The sequence below is a fragment of the Podarcis filfolensis genome (assembly GCF_964270895.1).
Source record: "Podarcis filfolensis genome assembly, chromosome: 1".
In the NCBI taxonomy this organism is placed as follows: Eukaryota; Metazoa; Chordata; class Lepidosauria; order Squamata; family Lacertidae; genus Podarcis; species Podarcis filfolensis.
This window is the reverse complement of record NC_139604.1, coordinates 13,899,537-13,919,284: the sequence shown is the minus strand read 5'-3', so window position 1 is coordinate 13,919,284 and position 19,748 is coordinate 13,899,537. Positions and strand designations below refer to the sequence as shown.

Here is a 19,748-nt window from a genome sequence, read left to right as displayed (position 1 = left end):
AAAAGAACAGAGTAGTGTCTGCCCAGTCGGTCAGGAATCAAGGCATTTCAGATAACATGGGAGCTGTCCAACAAGAAGTCATAGGGAGCATTTTAGGATGAGTTGTTGCTTCAGGACTAAGTTGGCCCCTCAGCACTACGTTGAGTAGCTTCATAGCTGGACTCTGCTACCCTGGTCCAGATCTCGTGAAGTGTATGGCTTCCTTCTCACAAGAAGAGTCAACATTGTGCTGAATATGGGTATTGTGCCTCTTGTTTTGGGGGTAAAGAAGGAGGTTTTAGAGACCAGTCAGAGCACATTGGTATCTTCTGAGATGGTAGTTTAAGGAGGGCTATCAACACCTGATGATTCACTTTGAATCCTGTTAGTTCCAAGACCAGGAATAGGTTCCTCCTCTTCCGTTGAGGTCCTATCCAGTTCTGGGCTGGTCCTACAAGGAATGATGTGGGACATCACCGCGAGATAATGCCTCTGTATGCAGACAATTTTCTGTCATAAGTGAGGCATGGTAATCCATTGAGTATGAAGGGCTCCTGATCTGGCCAAGTTGCTTTACAAGCACAGGAATCCAGATTTTCTTATGACCATCTCAGGTTCTTCCAAAGATGTTCACTGAATCTGCAAGGCCATACTGAATGGCAAAGCAGTGTGCTTGGGAAGCAATATACAAAATAAGTCTGAGCTTTCCTCTGTCTTTCATGATTTTCACAATCTACTCCAGAGGTACCCACTGGGTAGACCTCTCAAAACAATGAGATTACAACTGTTCTGACCTCCTTCGTTAAAACCTGTGTGGCTATACCCATGAGGCCAACTTTATCAACTCCAGCTGAGAAGTGAAATGTATCATTAATCTAATGATGAATGTGAGGAGAGTCTTAACAATTACAATGTCTCACTATTTTCTCCCAGAAAGTGTCAGGTGCCTATAGGGACGGAAAACGCAAGAGTAACAATTATATTCTTTTCTCCTCTCATCTAATGAGTGCCGATACATACAGAGAAGCATTACCTTGGTTAATTAGTTAGACAGCAGTCACTCCTTTATTCCCTATGCTGAAAAAGAGACAGGAGGAGAGAGGAAAGCAGGCTGGGTTGTTGCATGAGAAGAGATGTTCCAAATTGCTGGGTGGTCTCTAAACCCCTAGGGAATGCCATCTTTTTTTATAAAGAAAAGAAAAGAAAGGCATATCCAAGAACCTGCTCTATTTAATTAATGTTAAAGTTAAACCAACTTTTCAGTCAATTACATTTTAAGGCCAGATGAGACCTTTTTAAGAGTCTGAGAGCCCAAGTGGCTGAATGACCATGTGATTTTTTTATAGAGTGGTTAGATAACGTTGCAGGCCCTCTCACATTTCCCAGTGCATTTTCCTGTCACTTTCCTTACTGAAAAACAAAAAACAAAACCCGCGATTTAAAATACTTAAGGCTATTTAAAACCATCTGAAACACTTTTCAAATGATTCGAACATCTCAAAAGATTCAAAAGCAATCACATACCTCACACTTGCACGTTTCAAAGTTTTCTCCAGTTCACAAAATTTAATGCTGGGCGATGTATGTTTCCGGCCAACAGAATAGAGAATATTTGGGGGGCATGGAATCTGTACAATCCAGACCCTTTCACAGTTCGTCTGAGAATTTAGACAGTGGCATATGGAACGCAGTGCACCCATAGGAATTAAGAGCTTCACACATTAAAATTGGAGCAAGCCATAAAATCTCATGCTACTTTGCCAGGGTTTTTTTTTAGTGGAGGAGAGAGCTCATCTGAAATAGCAAATGGATTTGTGATCAGGGCAGTCAGTACATGATAAGGGCTCATCCACACTTACCTTTTGTGCTGTGATTTCTAGGCACGGGTCCACTCTTCAAAGTGCTGCATCCCAGTGCTTCCGTCTCACAAATGCTTTCCCAGCAAAAACCCATTCTTTAATGCTGAATTGGCACAAACAGCAATTTTGGTTTCCCACGGATTGTCATTTGCTCCAATTCAGCAGTAAAGAGTGGGTTTTCACCAGTGGTGTGTGGTGAATTTTTTTTGGTAGGGGAACAGTGAGGACCAGAGGTGCCAGCTTGTGAGGGCGATGGGGCCCCCTCTGACATCCTGGTGTCACATGTGAACATCATGCCTCCCTCCCTAAGCCGGGCAGAAGCTTCCCATGTTTTGGTAAGAAGGTGCTAGGCTTTAATACTTTAATACTCTAATTTATCAGGAACATTTAGGGGACCAGCCTAGTCCCTCTGATCTGCTGACCACATGCCACTGGTTTTCATGGGGACAGTGCCGGGGGGACAAAAAAAAATGCTTGGACTTTAAAGCGTAGATCTGTGCCTGAAAGCACAACACAAAAGAAAGCCTGGGTGAGCCCCTAACTGAATCTTTCCTCTTGAGTTTCCCCCTAGGGTCAAAATTGCACACGCTTGAGAAAACCAGGTCTAAACAGAGAAAGCAAATCGTCTGTAGGTTTTAAGGTGATGTAAATTATTAACTACAGTACAGAATTCTGCTGGGAGTAGTAGTATCTCTTCCAACACAGTAATGGGAATCCTGCTAAAGTTTTGCTCAGTTATTTCCAGTTTGAAATGTGAGGTCTTCCAATTCTGCAAGAGAGTTCCACGATGTCCTTAAATTACCTGAAATGTCCTTGCAGGGGCAGGAGATGAATCATGCTATAGATCTGAGGAGCTCCCCCCTAAACCATAGAAATTAATAAATGGTAGGATTTTGATTATTTGGGATGTGAAGGCAGAAGTACAAGCTGCAGACGAATTCCTGGGCTAGCCTATGCAAAATGACCTGAACAAGCCAGGCCATTAAGGAACAATACAGGTCCATTGAGGGTCATGGGCAATGCAACAGAACTCTCCTTTCTTCCTGTTCTGAGGTGTGAACAGAGACAGGGGTTTGGAAGGTTGCCAGGGTAAATGGGTGTGAGGGGAAGGAAATGGATCTTAAGCAAGGTGTTCTGAAAAGAAGAAGGAAGAAAAAAGGACTGGGATCCATCTTGGGCAGGTTGGCTGAAGGCTGGCTGGGAGAGATGCCTTAGACTCCATGACAAGCCCCTCTTGAAATGACCATGCTGTAAGATCTGGACTCCCTCCATGCATATCAAAGGTGTAAATAGGTGAATAAATCATATTTCTTAAAGCTACAACAGCCTCTGCTGTGTCTCCATTCTCCAAAGGAACACAGACCTTGGATGAGTGCTTGGAACCCCATGGACTCTTTGCTACAACTCAGCAGAGAGAGGCGGGGGCACCCAACTTTTGTAACAATAGGAAACATTTCAAAAGGAGGTGAGGGTGGACACAGCCTCTTATCTGAGATTCTCAAGGTTGTAAACCTGGAGGGTAGGATTCAAACCAATGGCTTCAAGTTACAAGAAAGGAGATTCCGACTAAACATACAGAAAAACTTTCTGACAGTAAGAGTTGTTCGCCAGTGGAATGGTCTTCCTGTGGAGACTCTTTCATTGGAGGTTTTTAAGTAGAGGTTGGGTAGCCGTCTATCTTTGATGCTTTAGCTGAGATTCTTGCATTACAGGGGGTTGGACTAGATGACTCTCAGGTCCCTTCCAACTCTACCATTCTTTGACTCTATAAAACCTATCACCTATACAATATGGCAACTGTATAGTCTATCTTACTTTCTTCCTGCTGGCTTCTGATTCCAAAATGTTGGAGCAGAACCCATCAGACAGTTCATAGACACTGAGTGTGCAGATTGACTTCTAAAACTGAGTGTTAGGAAGACTTCTTACAATGAGTTTAGAGATGCAGTGATAAAGATGGAAGGGAAATTCACATTTTATTGCAAATATACATGATTTACACTTGCTGAACCAATGTGCAAACTGAAATGCAGCTCTCGTTTGAAATTCTCATTTTGCGCTGCAGTTTATTGACCAAAAAATGTATACAAAAATACATATAAAGCATGCATATTGTACTCAAAATAACATGCAGAAGTGTGTTATAAAGGGGGAATTCAAAAAAATTATATTAAGCTAAATTGCACACAAAACTGTGTTCATTAGGAGAAATGTGCCCTAAAACACTGAGAAATTTAATGAGCAAACTGATATGGAAATGTGGCAAACCAAATTTATTGAAAAAACAAGGAACTGACGGGCGGGAAAACACCAAAATTGACTGATATGTGCATCCCTAAACAGGGGAGCAGATGTTGTTGGACTTCAAAGCCCATCAACCACAGCTGGCATGGCCAGGGATGGAAATCGTAATCTTGCAACATCTGGAAGGTCATGGATTCCCCACCCCTGATGTAATGGACAGATGATTTACAGTTCAGTTGATGTGCACCAAAGACAATTTTCAGCTAGTGAGTATCTTTAGTTACAAGCTGAGTTTTAAGCTTCAGTTACAAGCATGTGGAGTTACCTAATACTGATTCAAACCATTAGTCCATTTAGGCTAACAATCCTATACCTACTATCCTGAAAGTAAGCCCACTTGAACTTGAAGGGACTTCCTTCCGAGTAAACATTTATAGGCTTGTACTACTCATTTAGCATTATATGTCTTAGAGCAGGTCTCCAATAACTGTTAGGCAGAGGTCTTCCTCTGAAATCCTGTTAAGCAGAAATGCCAGGAATTGATCAATTCATGTGTGTTCCACTCAGGTTCAATCAACCCTGACTTTTCGGGAGATCACTCAATCTGCTTTAAATGTATTGATGCTGCTGAATTTTATCCATCTTTTGCGCTTCCTTCAGCAGTTTATCACACTGAGTTTTATTTCATTTGTTCGTTTATTGCTGTTAATTATGTGAGCAACCCTGGGATTATTATTTTTTTTAACAAAAGAGTGATATGTCTGTTAAATGCACCCATAGAAAAATAAAATCGTATATATGCATATATATGGTATTCCATTCACTGTGTTGGCCAGAATCAGGTTAGCTCACCCACGTGATTAATCCAGAAAACTTTGCCATTGCTCTCAGAGGCCCTGATTTGTCCTCATTAACAGCATCACCTAATCAAATACGATTATCTGCAGAGAGCTGTGATGTCATCAAGGCCATGATCCCTGATTGGATGAGATCACCCATATAAGTTTCCAAGGATGGAGAAGGAAGAAGCAGCAAGGCAAAAATGGTTATAAAGCATCTAAAAGAATCAATGGTATTCACACACACAAGACATTGTAAAATGTACAAACATATAAAATCAAAATGTTTTTTCCCCCCCTGGAAACATTTCTACCCTTCAAACGTTCCAACTTTCAGCCTGAAACAGCCTTTGGAAGTAAAACGTGTGGGGGTTTGTTGGTTTTTTTATTTAAAAAATGAAGGTGTTATGGATATTGTTACATAAACTCATGTCAACTGTCTTTGAGTATATTTAGATCATTTTAAACTACTGCCTTATTTCCTTTTCCTTTTTTTTTACTTATCTACCTCCCTACTTTTCAAAATAAAAACCTTTTCCTTGGCAGTTGGAAAAGAAATGTTTCACTACTGCATTTTTAAAAGCCTATGTGAGACAGAAAGATGCTTAGAGGATGTGTTTCCTGAGGGGTTTTTTTAATAGATGTAGAGTCATTTTGGATTTTTTGGGGAATGCAGAGGTAGAATAAGGCACGCTCCATAGGGCTGAAACGTCGACCAAACTCGATCCAGCAAAAGTCAGCCACGACTAAGTCCCATTCAAAACTGTAGAGCTCAAAATGAGCAGTTGGGTATTTAAATCTAATTGATCTCAATGGTACATACACTTCCTGCACTTGTCCCCTGGAGTAATGTGGTTATACCGCTTCCCAGTCGTCCAAAAGATGAAGGCATCCCCGAAGCCTCTGCAAAGGCCTCCGGAGCATCCTTCCATTTCACACTGGGAAGAACATCTGCCAAGTCAGATGTGGCCAGCTTCCCACCTGGCACAGAGAGGCTGTAGAGATTGGGATGCAGCTGTGGCTGCCAGCTGGCCAGCCCTTTTGCTTCAGCATACGCCAGACAAGAGATGAGGATGTCCGTAAGGCTTGAGCCAATCATTCAAGAGCAAAGTATCCTGGAGACACACCATACATCGCGTATCAGTGGTCAGAAACTGGACCAACCCTATTAGTGTACGGTCCTAAAGAGGATTGCAAACAGCTTGGTGATTTGGGGCATTCTTTCGCTATGAGAGAGGGATGCGGGTGGCGCTGTGGGTTAAACCTTGTTGAAGCAACACTGGCTGCTATTTCAGGTCTGACAGGATTCTCTGTATTCATGAGCAGATGTTCATCACAGGTGATTCACATATTTCCAATACCAAATCTGGGTACCGAGCAGAAAAGGGGGGAAAACAACAACATACTCTAGTACAGTGGTACCTCTGGTTATGAATTTAATTCATTCTGGAGATCCATTCTTAACCTGAATCCGTACTTAACCTGAGCTCCCACTTTAGCTGAACGTGGGTGGCACTGTAGTCTAAACCACTGAGCCTAGGACTTGCTGATCAGAAGGTTGGCAGTTTGAATCCCGGCGACAGGGTGAGCTCCCGTTGCTCGGTCCCTGCTCCTGACAACCTAGCAGTTCAGAAGCACATCAAAGTGCAAGTAGATAAATAGGTACCGCTCCAGTGGGAAGGTAAACGGCGTTTCCATGCGCTGCTCTGGTTTGCCAGAAGCGACTTAGTCATGCTGGCCACATGACTTGGAAGCTGTACGCCAGCTCCCTCTGCCAATAAAGCGAGATGAGCGCCGCAACCCCAGAGTTGGTCACAACTGGACCTAATGGTCAGGAGTCCCTTTACCTTTACCTTTTCGCTATGAGAGACAAGCATGCACTGACCAGAAAGACTTGATGGTGGCGGCTGGCTGCACTCGGCTAAGAACAGGGCACAGTGGCTGGTAGTGTAGGGGTGTGTATCACTGCTAGACAAGGATATATTTATTAGATACTATCCTTCCTTCCTCACATTTGTGAATTCAGCAGAGCGCATCCCTTTGCAGCTTAAAGGGGAAACTTAGATGGGCTTGTTTTAGCCTTTCAGTTTAAGTAATCCAGGATGCTTTAAGGCAGACTGGATTCTTCTGGTACCCCCCCCCCCTTAAAACAATAATCACACAATCTTGTAAATGGTAATATATCTACATATACATACTCACTCATAATATTTGTTGAAGAATAACAGATATAGCAGCTTTGTTCAGGCAGGCTTAAAATGGTAATCCAGCTACAACAACAACAACAAATTTATACCATGCCCATCTGGCTGAGTTTCCCCAGCCACCCTGGGCGGGTACCAACAGAATATTGAAAACACGATAAAACATCAAACATTAAAAACTTCCCTAAACAGGGTTGCCTTCATACGTCTTCTAAAAGTCAGATATTTGTTTATTTCCTTGGTTTGCAAACAGTCTGGTTTGCATATGTTTTGGATTACAAACACGTCAAACCCGGAAGTGCGTGTCCCGGTTTGCAAACTTTTTTTGGATTACAACCCATTTTGGGGGGATTACGAACATTTTTTTTTTTTTTGGGAGGCCCCATTGGTGAAAGCGCACCTTGTCTTGGTTTACAAACGGACCTCTGGAACGAATTATGGTTGTAAACCAAGGTACCACTGTATTTGACTGCAATACATTTTTACATCCCACAGAGATAAGGTAAAAAAAGGTAGCTTAGCCCCAGTCACCTAGTGAGCACCACAACCTCTCCAGCCCCAGCTCCACGTTATACACAGCACCAAGCTTTTTAATAAGCTTGAAGTGTTGTTAGTTACTCTCCCTGGGTCTTAGAGAAGACGTTTTCCTTCCCTCCTGGTGGTACCTGAATATAAAAATTTTTATTCCCAAGTATTTACTTCTGGTTATGTTCTCAAAACCCAATATCATTGGTTGGTTGGTTTGTTTGGTTTTTTAAAAAAACAAAAACAAAAAATAATTAGAAACACTCTGCTCCGCCTTTTAAAATCCTCTGACTCATAACCCTTAAGTGATCCTGCGAGCAACGCACTCCGGTCTCTCCAGCTCTCCCTTTGCTGACAGCATCTGACTCTAGGAATTCATTTAGGAGCCATTTATTTATTTAACTGCTTCTTCCATAATGCAATATCCAGTGACTGATGATGTTCTCCTGCCACATGGTGGAGTTTTGTGGGTCTGCTCCTCGGTGGCTACTGCTATAGTCTGTACAAATGAAGCCGCAGAAAGAGAGAAAAGGGAAAAACCCCAAACGTTTGCGGGGGGGGGGGTGTATTGTGCAGTTCAATAATTCAGATGCAAAAAAAAGGGGAGGGGATCTTGACGGGATGTACTTGCACTTCTTAATCCTTCACAGCCATGAAATCTGCTGAAGTTGGTGCGTGTGTTTTGCAGGAGGGGCTGCGTGATTCTTGTGCATTTATTTCGGATTCCCTTGAATAGCGGTTAAATGTTATTGCGAAGGTACGTGGTCATCTCCCAAGACCCTTCAATGTTTTGGAAGCAGAAGCTTCGCGAAGTTCATCTTTATCATCGTAATTGTATCATATGCACTTTTCTTTTTTGCTGCAGTGGGTTCTTTTTCATACGAAGCTGCTCAGCCTGCGTCCCTGGCTGCTTTGAAAGAAAGGAAAGTCTGGCGCGCCTTGCAAGTTCGAAGGTTGCAAAATCGTTAGCTAAGCCACGAGTGTTCTTCTGCTGTTAAAGAACTCGGGTTCAAGGCGCGATCTCTTCCTTCCTTCCTTCCTTCATTGGATATTAGATGACAGTTCCCTTTCGCTCTTTTTAATGGGCATCTCCCTTCCTCCTATAAATGCATTAAGCTGCTGTTGTCTAGCAAACGATTTCTTTGATGCCGTCTGGGCAAATTGATCTCTGATGGGTTGGGTTACTGGGAGGGTTTGCGCGGGGCGCGCGCGTCAAAAATGGAGTCTTTGTGGAGAAAGGAGAACAAGAGTGTGAAGAGTGGGCGGGACATTGTGGGGGCTGGGTGGAGGTGGGAGTTGGGAGGGGGAGGGTAGCGCAATCCTTACCTGGAGGAGACCGATCCCAGCTTTCTGGCATACCAGAGAGAGAGAGAGAGACGGGTCACTTGGAGCTGGTGGGTGCGGAGAGCTTAGCTCCTCATCCACCACCAGTTCTGTTATGTGAGGCACGGAGAGTGAGTCTTTTCCACGGAGAGGGAGCGGAGAAAGGTTGAAGAAATCCAAATGAATTCTTTCTCCTGGCTTCAGAAAGACCTCGCCTCTCTTCTCTGGTTACTGGGGAGGGGGGAGGGGAGCGACTGGATGACGGAAGGCCGCCGTTAAGACAAAAGCCAGACAAAACAAGAGATTTAAAAAATAACTAAACAAGCATGCACGCACCCACTGTCAAAACACTGGACTTTGGGCCTGCGCATCTGTGCTGAGTGTGTGTGGAGTTCGGAAGGCGGAAGGGAGAAGGCAAGAGAATCTCTTCTATAATCGATATGTCCAAGTGGCTCTGATGGTGGTGGCAAACTTAGGGATCCCCTCATCTCCCTCGCCCCCACCCCACCCCAGCCCCTCCTGAATGAAGCCGTCACCCGACGGTTACTAGCTCCAGGAGTGCCAACTTAAATAAAATATTGGGGAGTCCACGTAATCGATCACCAGACGCAGCACACGGACATCATTTGAATGGCAATGTCCATCAACTTGGGGGGTGAGGGCAGCCCCCTCAAATATTTTATTGGGGGGACCGAAGGGACCTCGGTCCCTATGGCTAGCTCCAAGGACGGCCCTTGGGCGCTGCCTCTGCGGGAGTCAAGCGGGGAATCGCGCCCGCACCAGCTCTCCCGGAAGAGGACACCCGCTTCCGAGAGCGCGCTGGATGTCACCACCTTTGGACTTCTGCCTTCAGGTCCATTTGTCCCTTTTCGCATCCGATCTGCGGTTCCTCGCGTGACAGCCACTTTATTCTTTCTGCTCCCTCCTACCCCCTCCCCTTCATTGGGTGCTGGGGGGGGAGCAACATACCCTTTAGACCGCTACTAGGAACTTTGAAATCTCGCAAGGAGCCACTGCAGGTGGCCACGTAGGAGCAGCCGATCCGAGCGAGCGCAGAGACCAATCTGGTGGCGGGAGCAGTCCGCCCGTGGGGTCTCCGCGCAAGGGGAACATCCCCCACGCTTGGGACCCACGCCTCCGTGGGGGATACGAGGCTTTCCTGCGAGGTGCTCCAAGCCGGGCACTCGCCTCGGCGCTCCGAGTCCTTTAGACAACAACAGCCCACAGGTGGATCAGGGAGCGAGCATGCACACCGACGGGGCCACTTTGGAGACATGCAGCGGTCAGTGCAAACCACCCCCCGCGCGCAGACACACACACACACACTCGCCAACGGCGCTTGCACATGCGTGCTGACCGCAGCCAACTTCCCATGCCTGCTGCCTGGGGCTGAGTGCAAGGAGTGCGTGTGCCTTTCTCAGTCACTCCTCGCCAGTGCAGCAGCGGGGGAAGCGCCCGCGGCTCGACAGTGCGCCCGACGCTCCTCGCTGTAGATTCTGCCGGGATTTTTTCCGCCAGGTGACGGACGGGGGCGGCTGTTTTACCTGGCAAGGTGCAGCTGCTGCCGCCCTTCTTTTGCCCCCCACCACCCTGCCAATCCATCCTCCTCCGGGAGCCGCTTCTCCCTCCTCCTCCTCTTTGCTCTGCCTGCTGGATGGTCCCTCAGTCAGCCAGCTCCCAGGGTGGGGCTGGGTGCTGCTGCTGCTGCCGCCGCCTGAGAGCCTCCCCAGTGCGCCTCGCCTTGCCGAGCGCGGAGCGGGCGCAGCATCAGCATCTCTCGCTCCAGCTGCCGCCGCCTCCTCCTCCTCCTCCCTCGCAGGGACCTGCATCCCGCTCGTCCAATCACGGCCCGCGCTGCCTGCGCCACGTGACCCCGGCGGGCTGAGGGGACCTGCTGCTTTCCCAACGCCAGAGGGATGCGGGCGGCAGAGCAGGAGAGGAGGCAGCGGCTGCGGAGCTGCGAGGTGCCTTGACTCTCTTTTCCCCCAAGCCCAGCCCAGCCCGACCCCTTTATGGCAGCGGCTGCTCCAGCCTCCTGGTCCTCCTCCTCCTCTTCCTCCTCCTCCTCTTCTTCTTCTTCCTTCCTGACCATCCCTGCTCATGCCGTTCCCCGGGCTGGGCCAGGCCCCTGGATATCTCTGCTGAAACTCTCAGGATCATCATCATCATCCTCGCCATCATCACCATGCCAGGACCTGGGTGCCTCTTCCTAACCTGCTGTTGGCTGGGGCCCCCGGGATGCTAAGGATCCCCCCGTCAGCCCGAGAGAGCCATTCGCTTTTTGGGGGACGCTGCCGTTCCCTCTTGCTGCGGCTGCGGAGTTGAGTTACGAAGTCATGGTGTTGTGGGAATCTTCCCCACCTCGGCAGTGGAGCAGCGGCTGGACACTTTGCGATTGCTTTTGCTGGTTGCTGCTGCCGGTGTTGTTTCTCATCGTAGCCCGACCGGTGAAACTTGCAGCTTTCCCTACCTCCTTAAGTGACTGCCAAACGCCTACCGGCTGGAATTGCTCTGGTAAGCTCGGGGAGCGGGAGCGGGGGTGGGGGAAAAGAGAAATGTACAGCAATGCCCATCCGTCTCTAAACGAAAGCATCTTCTAAAAAGAGATCGGAGGGGTGGGGTTGAGTCAGTCTCTCCAAACCTCGCTGGCACATCGCTCAGCTGTCTGGAAATTACAGGTCGGATTTGATGCGAAAGGAATAGAATGGCTGGTCGGTAAAGAGGCAGGAAAGTATCTATAGATCTTTCTCTACTTGCTTCGCCACCTTTTTAATTGCCTGTGCTTCAAATGGGCTTTTGATTATCATCTCTGCAGACTTGCACAGTCTGGACGCAATCAGGTAACTCGCAAAGGGTGGATCTTTTATTGTTTTTTAGAAGTGTTAAAAGTTGGAGCAGGAGAGAGACGGGGAAGATGCTATAAATCAAGTTGTGATTCTCTGAGAGGTCATAGGATCTTCAGGCTGGGTTAGATCTCCTTTCGAAGAACCAGCAAATTTGCTAATCTGGGAAGCTATTCCACCCCCCCCCCCCACACACACCTGCCTTAAAGCTTTTAAGACTATGCTGTATATATTATTTTTAAAAACAGAGATTGGGGTTGCCTCAAACCTTTTCTCTCTCTGCTTTCCCCCCTCTTAGGTTTTTAAAAAAGGAATCCTGTTGTTCTTGAAGGGAACTTAGAGCAAGTGTTTATTCCCAAATTCACACAGCACACAAAGCAAGATAATCTAGAATCGGCTGCTGAGGGTCTTTCCTCCTCTTTCGGTCATGAAACAGACTTGCCTTTTCCTTGTTTCCCTAGACAGCTTGAGCCCTGCTTAAAGTGGTTTGCCAGACACAGTTCAAGTAAAATGTACTAATTGAATAAGGAAGAAGCAGTGGGGAGTTACCTCCCCTCTCTCCATCCGTTGTCTTTTCCTATGACCAGACTCATCCTCAATAGGTTAATTGTAGCTCTGTCTGGAGTGTGTTTACCATTTGTACAGTGCTTCCCACACAACCCTGGTTTGCAAATGCTTCTGGGAGTACCTTCTTTTGCAGGCTGCATCTCCAGATTTTTTAAAAAAACAACAGCACACAGAGAGAAAAATAAACATTGTGCATACAGCTATAGATGTGTATCTACAGCTGCACACAGAGACATTTCTAAACACACTAGTAGGGTTTTGATGCAGTTTGCCCTTCACTAAAAATGCTGTGTAACTTTGTATCTTCAACAAAACATCCACATTTCCTCTCAGCATATATGCTGGATAGATAACAGAGCATGTTACTTCTATCTTATAACTCAAATCTGATTTCACAAACTATGGGAAGCCCAATACTTTACCATATCTCAAGTTACCATAACCTCTGCAGCAAATACAGCATTATTTAGCCCAGCACCGTGGCTCTCTAATTTATTTATTTTTAATTACCCCGGGATTACTTTGGGTGTATAACTAGAATGCCATAGTTCAGTGCAGTATGTATGTGTATATGTGTGTGTGTGTGTGTGTGTGTGTGTGTGTGTGTGTAATCATTAGGGTCAATAACTCACTTTTGCCCTATGGGTGGTGTTTCCATTTTTATTGCACAACCAGGACATGGCTAGGAACACAGAGATGTTAATAAAATCAATAGAACACAATCTTGACGACTTTGGAGCCAAATATGGCTGTTTGGCTTTATACCTTGCTACACACTCTCCAAGTAGGATGGCAACTAGCTGAGGTCTGAAATCTGAGCTGGCATTCATGAGCTGAATCTCCAGCCAGATTTGTTAGCCTGCCTGTCAAAACTGGAGGAAAGGAGCTGGGTCTCCTTTCAGCAGCTCTGTCGAGAAGCTGGCACCCCTCCTATTAACCTGGAGGTGATCAATCTTCATTGGAATCAGACAGCCTATCACAAAAAGCACATAGCCTGTTTATCTTTATTATTAGGGGGCTTTGTTATGTCACTGCCTGGAGAAATGCCCATTCTAAGACTTTGGACCAGAAGATTTCATGGGGAGGGGTGCAGAATCATGTTGCTTTGCAACCAAATGCTTGTTTTTTGTGGAAATGGAAACTACTTTCATAGAAGAAGGAGAGGAGGAGCTGGGAGATTAACAGGGACTGCAAACTCCTCTGGAAACGGGCAAAGCGAGGATGAGAAGACAACCTTTCTAGATTGCACATTGCTTCATCAACAATGTTAGGTGTGCTACATACATAGAAAAGCAACTGCCCCTGTCTGATATTCCTTGCCAGACCCAAGGCTGACAGCATTTTTCTCTTTGCGTTTGAGGTTATGATGACAGAGAAAACGATCTCTTTCTCTGCGACACCAATACCTGTAAATTTGATGGAGAGTGCTTAAGAATTGGAGACACCGTGACTTGCGTCTGTCAGTTCAAGGTAAGAAGATTGATCTCTCCTTCCTTAATTCACTAATGAGAATACAAATCAGGGATCTCCCTTTACAACCCATCACTGGGCAATTTATTTCTCTGCATGCAGAGAAGTCGGAGTGAAAACCTGGCAGCTAGTCTAAGGTGCTTGGCAGGGTAGCCAACTGGTGTCAAGAAGATAGAAGATTCTCTGGGAAAATGTAGATGCTGTTCTTCCAAATGCCTCTTTAGGGTCGTCAGCTTCAGGTTGTGTGTGCGGGGTTCAGCTGCTGTGGCCTTTTTGGAATCAGGATTTTCTGTCCTTTTTCAATTCAGCCAAACATATAGCATCTTCTTTATACATCCAGGAAGCCACTGAAATAGTTGCGGAGAAGTTGATTTGTAAGATGGCTTTTATACACCAAAGGCAAGTTAAGGCAGTGTGTAATTCAACAATGCTCCTTAATTCACAGGGAGAGAACGTTTCAAGCTAAATTGCAACCCTAATTCAAAATCCAAGGAAGATTCAAGGCTGCTTGAACAGACTGAGTCCCATTGATTTTGAGGGTGCAATCCGTGTTGTTAGAGACCAAACTTTTATGCATTTTGCTGAGACTGAATGTTACCATAAGGGCTACATCAAAAACTTTAATTGAAAGGTGGTGGATGTTTTGTATAGATTGTACCTGAAAGTAAACATTGCATGGAACATTGCATAAGTCCTGCCTATTGCAGGAGACCATATTTTCCCACAAGTCTGCCTAAGGTGGCTTAAATCCACATTCTCAAACAAATATGAAGTAGATTATGTTGAAGGCAATGGGATTTACATCCATGTAATGGTCTAGAGTTGATACACTGATTGAACCTCAGTGGAGGTGAATAGTATCATTACTACCTCTCAACATAGTAATTGAAAATTCATTTTATTTCAGTATGGAATCTATATTTTGCTTAGGTGTTCAGGTCTTTATTCTTGTATATTTTTAAATGCATTTAATCTGTACTGTAGTTTGCTGTGCACTTTAGGAGTAGATTTGTTATGGTGAACCAGTATTTCCCAAGCTGGTTCATCCTCCAAATGGCCTTGGACTCCAATTCCCATCATCCACAGGCAATATAGCCAATGGTGAAGGATGATGGGAGTTGTAGTCCAACTTTCTGAAAGGTTGGAGACGGATGTGGTGAGCCTAAGGATTCTTTGTATAATTACAAGTGAACAACCAAACACGCACACCCTGCCCACCTCACTGTTCAGTGTCACAATATATTAATTTGAAATGTACTTTGTTTGATTTTAACAGAGGAAATACTCCATTAAGCTTGTATAGCATGTCATAACCAGTGACTAATCAATCCCTAAATTAAGTATCAGAGCTACATAATCTTCCTTGCTAGAAATTATTCTGCTTGGCACATTGCTCTTCTTCACCTATCTCTAAATAGCTATATGAGATTACATTCAAATGTAAATATTTAAGGACAGTTCTTGTCAAAAGGAGAAGGGAACAAGGATACTCTGTAGAAGCCTAAGATTCTTAGTTACTTTGCAAGTTGTTCCTTCCCAAGAGATTGATTTAATGCTCTGTCCTTGTATCACTGCCTGGTGAGTAAAAGCAGCAACCTCAGAGCCACCGGCAGTGAAATTAAATTAGACACAGAGTACACTTAGTTTCTTCTGCCTGGTTCCAGTTTGGCTTTGCAGTAGGTTTGAAGTTAGTGAACATGGAAAAAATGAAGTTGGGTTTTGTTTTGTTTTAAAGCAGCAGCTATTTCCACAAAATAACGCAAGTACAGTGGTACCTCAGGTTAAGTACTTAATTCGTTCCGGAGGTTCTTAACCTGAAACTGTTCTTAACCTGAAGCACCACTTTAGCTAATGGGGACTTTAGCTAATGGGGCCTCCTGCTGCCGCCGCGCCGCTGGAGCATAATTTCTGTTCTCATCCTGAAGCAAAGTTCTTAACCCGAGGTAATATTTCTGGGTTAGCAGAGTCTGTAACCTGAAGTGTATGTAACCTGAAGCATATGTAACCTGAGGTACCACTGTATATGCTATTCACTTTCTTTAATGTATGTCTTAACTTATAAGTCTAATTCCCATGCTGAAGAGTAAATAAAAAAAACCCACTTTTAAAAAACCCAAGAGTAAGTTATAAATGTTTCTGAATTAATACAATATCAGTGCCTTGATACAGTTATACAAAATTCATTTAAGGTGCTTGGAGTTCAGAGCAATCTCTGAACACTGTGTCGATTCTCTAACAAGGGAGTCAGTCATTGGACCTCAATTCTTCCTGAAAGCCATCTGCCTTGAAAGCCCCCCTCCTTCATCCTGAGTGTGGGGGCGCTGGCTGTAGTTATTCACTGAGCAGGCAAAAACATGTTCCAGGTAGGGTTGCCAATTGGCCGGAGAGAACTTGCTCCTATGCTTTTAGCTGAGGATTGATCTGCAGAAATCAGCTGGCAACGCTTTTTCGTGGAATAGTGCAGATGAGCACTGCTTCCTCCTAATTGCTGCCAATCAAGCTGCTGCTAGAGGGACAAGTTGAGGGGCAGGTTGGAAACAAATCCTGGGACTGAGCCCCAGTGAGTCCTGGCCCTGTTTCAGACCTTTCTGAACTTGTGCTGGAAAACAGAACTACTTAGCAAAACACACACGCACACACATTATCATGAGGAGTTTTTGCATCTATTTAGGGAATAATTGTGTATTTCGTTGTGTGTGAGAGGGGGGGCAGGTTGCACTGTTGTCAAGTGCTGTGATTTATTCCCACCCCACCTTATATAAGGAAATGGGAAATGTAAAGAGATATTCCCAATTTCTGGGTAACTCCAGTTTCTGGAGTGAGAGAAGACTTTGTCCCCTCTTTCAGCCTTTCAACTCTGACAAGGAGAACTTCCATTCTTGGTATGGCAGAGTGGCACTGAACACTGGGAAGTGGGGTGTGTGTGTTTATATACAGGGGGAAAAGATCGAGATGAGATACTTTCTACAGCGCTTTGCCCCCAGGCTATTCAATAAGCTCTGAGACTGAGTCTGGAAATCATGTTAAAGCACACAGAGAAATTAGATGAAAATGGAATGGCTGGGATTTGCCTTCTGGACAATGTTGGGAGTACGTTCTGTTCCTCTTGCCCTGGACTTGCTTATCGCGCACCTGCTGCTCATATTGGACAAGCCAGTGACACTATAAATGATGGCCATGACTCAGGCTGCCCCTAATACAAGCCAGTCTTCAATAAGACATTCAAATAAAAAAATAAAAGCCACTCCATCCTGTCCTGAGTAAGATTTGGACACAATAATATAATGATTCTATGAATCTGTGGTGCGGCCCTTCTGTGTCCATTGTTGTTCATTCATCAAGTGCTAATGGTAGCCCTTGATGAAGAATTTGAAGACCTATGATACTGGACCAGTTGACTTCAGAGCTGAATTATGTGGCTCCATTAGCATAATATTAATTGGCGGGACTGATACTGGCCTTCCAGAGGACATTCCATCTGGCATAGGCTTTGCCATCCTGCTGAGCTCCAGATGTGCTGGCTGTAGCTGAAGGGAGTTGACCAAGGCTGGTTGGTGGTACGACTGCCTGGGTCAAATCAGGCCTGCACAACTTGTGACCAGCAACAGTCATAGAATTCTGGCCAGCCAGATGCTTGGCAATTCCCTGTCTTGTTCCAAAAGTGTCAAGCAGGCAATGAACCCAGGGAGCCTATTTGGTCCCTGGTAGTCTGTCACAAAGGGCTGCGAGCTGTGGTTCTCAAACTTAATCCGCTCCGGAAGTCTGTTCCAAAACCAAGGCGCACTTTCCCATAGAAAGTAATGCAAAACGGATTAATCCGTTCTAGACTTTTAAAAACAACCCCTAAAACAGCAATTTAACATGAACTTTACTATCTAACAAGACCATTGATCCATAAAATGAAAGCAATAATCAATGTACTATACTATAATAAATAAGACAGTATTGTATATGATAAAAATTAAAATTATTTTTCCCCCTTACCTGCACTGATGATAGTCATTGTTTGGATGGGGGACTTTTATCCATTTCTGCCATCACACAATCAATCAGTAGCTGAACTAGGTTCCACACAGTCACAAAAACAACCGGAAAAGCCTATTTTTTAAAAAACGCAAAATAAATAGCAAAAACAAAAGCGCCAAACTTAATCCATTCCGTTTGTTTGACTTCCAATATGTTTGAAAACCAGGACACAGTTCTGGTTGGTGCAGGCACCCTGGAAACAATAGCAGACAACCGCATCGGAAGTTCAGCTTCTGAAAAAATGTTCGAAAACCAGAAAACTTACTCCCGGGTTTTTGGCATTTGAGAACCAAGGCGTTTGAGAACCAAGGTACCACTGTAGTTGTGCTGGGCCACATGAAGAGCCTTCCCTGGGTCCCTGCAAGGGCAGGTACCAGCACCTGTTATCCCTGGGCAGCTGCTAGGCCCTTTTGGTCCCCCATTTTATACAAACCACCTGGCCCAGCACTATGAATAATGCCCGAGACTAGCTGCTATTTTAGCTTCCTGAAATGTGCTTCTGCTCAAGGGCATGATGAGAGATTTAATTGCAGCTAGACCCAGTCACCTGGTACTGCTTTACGTGTCACTTCTTTTGCTTCCAGATGCACAAGGAGACTTTAAGTTAACCAATCATACGCAAAGCTCCTCCCACTCATTTGCACCTTGACGTTATCGCTGTAGCAGTCAGCAGATGGAGCTTGTTATTACTGAACTCAAAACCTTAAGTTAGAGGAACTACAAGCTGAGTCAAGAAAACCTCAGCATCAAATGGTAGAAGAAGTAAAGAGCAGGCTGGGGAAAAGCTCAGGTATTTGCGTTGCTAGCCTGTGCTGCAAACGAGATACACCGAATTGTTATAACTTTGAGCAACTGAAGCAGTTCATGAATTGAGATCCAGCAGTTTTTCAGTGGGTGGATATTAATCCAGTGGGGTCAAATTCTAGGCCCGAGCACAATTTCCCTCCCCAAATTATGTTTGGAAGGGTTGGACAATTAGGAGTGGTGTATTTTGCCAAATATTTTTGACATGGTGGTGAAAATTTTAACCGTTTTTCTCAACTACAACAAAAATTCTGTTCTGAGAAATTTCGGGCAAAGAAACTCCATTGTTAGCTCATATTTTTGGATGAAGGAAGTAATCGATTGAGGGAGGAGAATCAAGAAGAATGAGTGCCAAGCTCATGGCTTCCTTTAGGGATATCAAAATAAGATTGCGCAGTATTAAAACAGGATCCATGCCCAAAATTTGTTAATGGAAAAAAGGGAGAAGCCACTTGGCCAGGGAGGGACTGGTTATTTTCCAAAAAGTTTCCTGGAAATTGTTTTCTGAGAAATTCAACTACATGCTTTGAGTATACTCTAAGGACTGGACTAGAGAAGTGCATGCTGACGGTCTGGTTGCTTGAGTTAATATTTTTCCTTCAGCAGGCTTCAGAGCAGGATCAGGCAATGTGGCTTCCACCAGATGTTGTGGACCACAACTCTCATCAGCCCCAGTCAGCATGGCCAGTGGTAATAGATTGAGGGAGCTGTAGTCCACAACATCTGGATGGCACCACACTGCTCTCAAGGAAGTGATCTGAGGACTGCAGCCTGTCACGCTTTCTGAATTTGCAAATTGTCGGTAGTCTCGCTGTCATGTTGTTGTTTAGTCGTTTAGTCATGTCCGACTCTTCGTGACCCCATGGACCAGAGCATGCCAGGCACTCCTGTCTTCCACTCCCTCCCGCAGTTTGGTCAAACTCATGCTGGTAGCTTCGAGAACACTATCCAACCATATTGTCCTCTGTCGTCCCCTTCTCCTTGTGCCTTCCATCTTTCCCAACATCAGGGTCTTTTCCAGGGAGTCTTCTCTTCTCATGAGGTGGCCACAGTACTGGAGCCTCA

At 45.1% G+C, this 19,748-nt stretch overlaps 1 protein-coding gene and 1 long non-coding RNA gene across 2 annotated transcripts in view; one reads left to right on the top strand and one right to left on the bottom strand.

The window, feature by feature from the left end:
- Positions 1-7,890: 7,890 nt before the first annotated feature.
- On the bottom strand, positions 7,891-9,071 carry LOC310743607. Its single transcript, XR_014539115.1, has 2 exons — positions 8,977-9,071; positions 7,891-8,875 (listed from the first exon to the last, which is right to left on the bottom strand). It is a non-coding gene; the product is annotated as an uncharacterized lncRNA (long non-coding RNA).
- TMEFF2 (transmembrane protein with EGF like and two follistatin like domains 2) overlaps positions 8,871-19,748 on the top strand; it is a 253,400-nt gene continuing 242,522 nt past the window's right edge. Inside the window, exons 1-2 of the mRNA XM_083571637.1 lie at positions 8,871-11,487; positions 13,744-13,853. Coding sequence (XP_083427763.1) covers positions 11,310-11,487; positions 13,744-13,853 — 288 coding nt within the window. The 5' untranslated portion in view covers positions 8,871-11,309. The remainder of the gene's footprint in view (positions 11,488-13,743; positions 13,854-19,748) is intronic.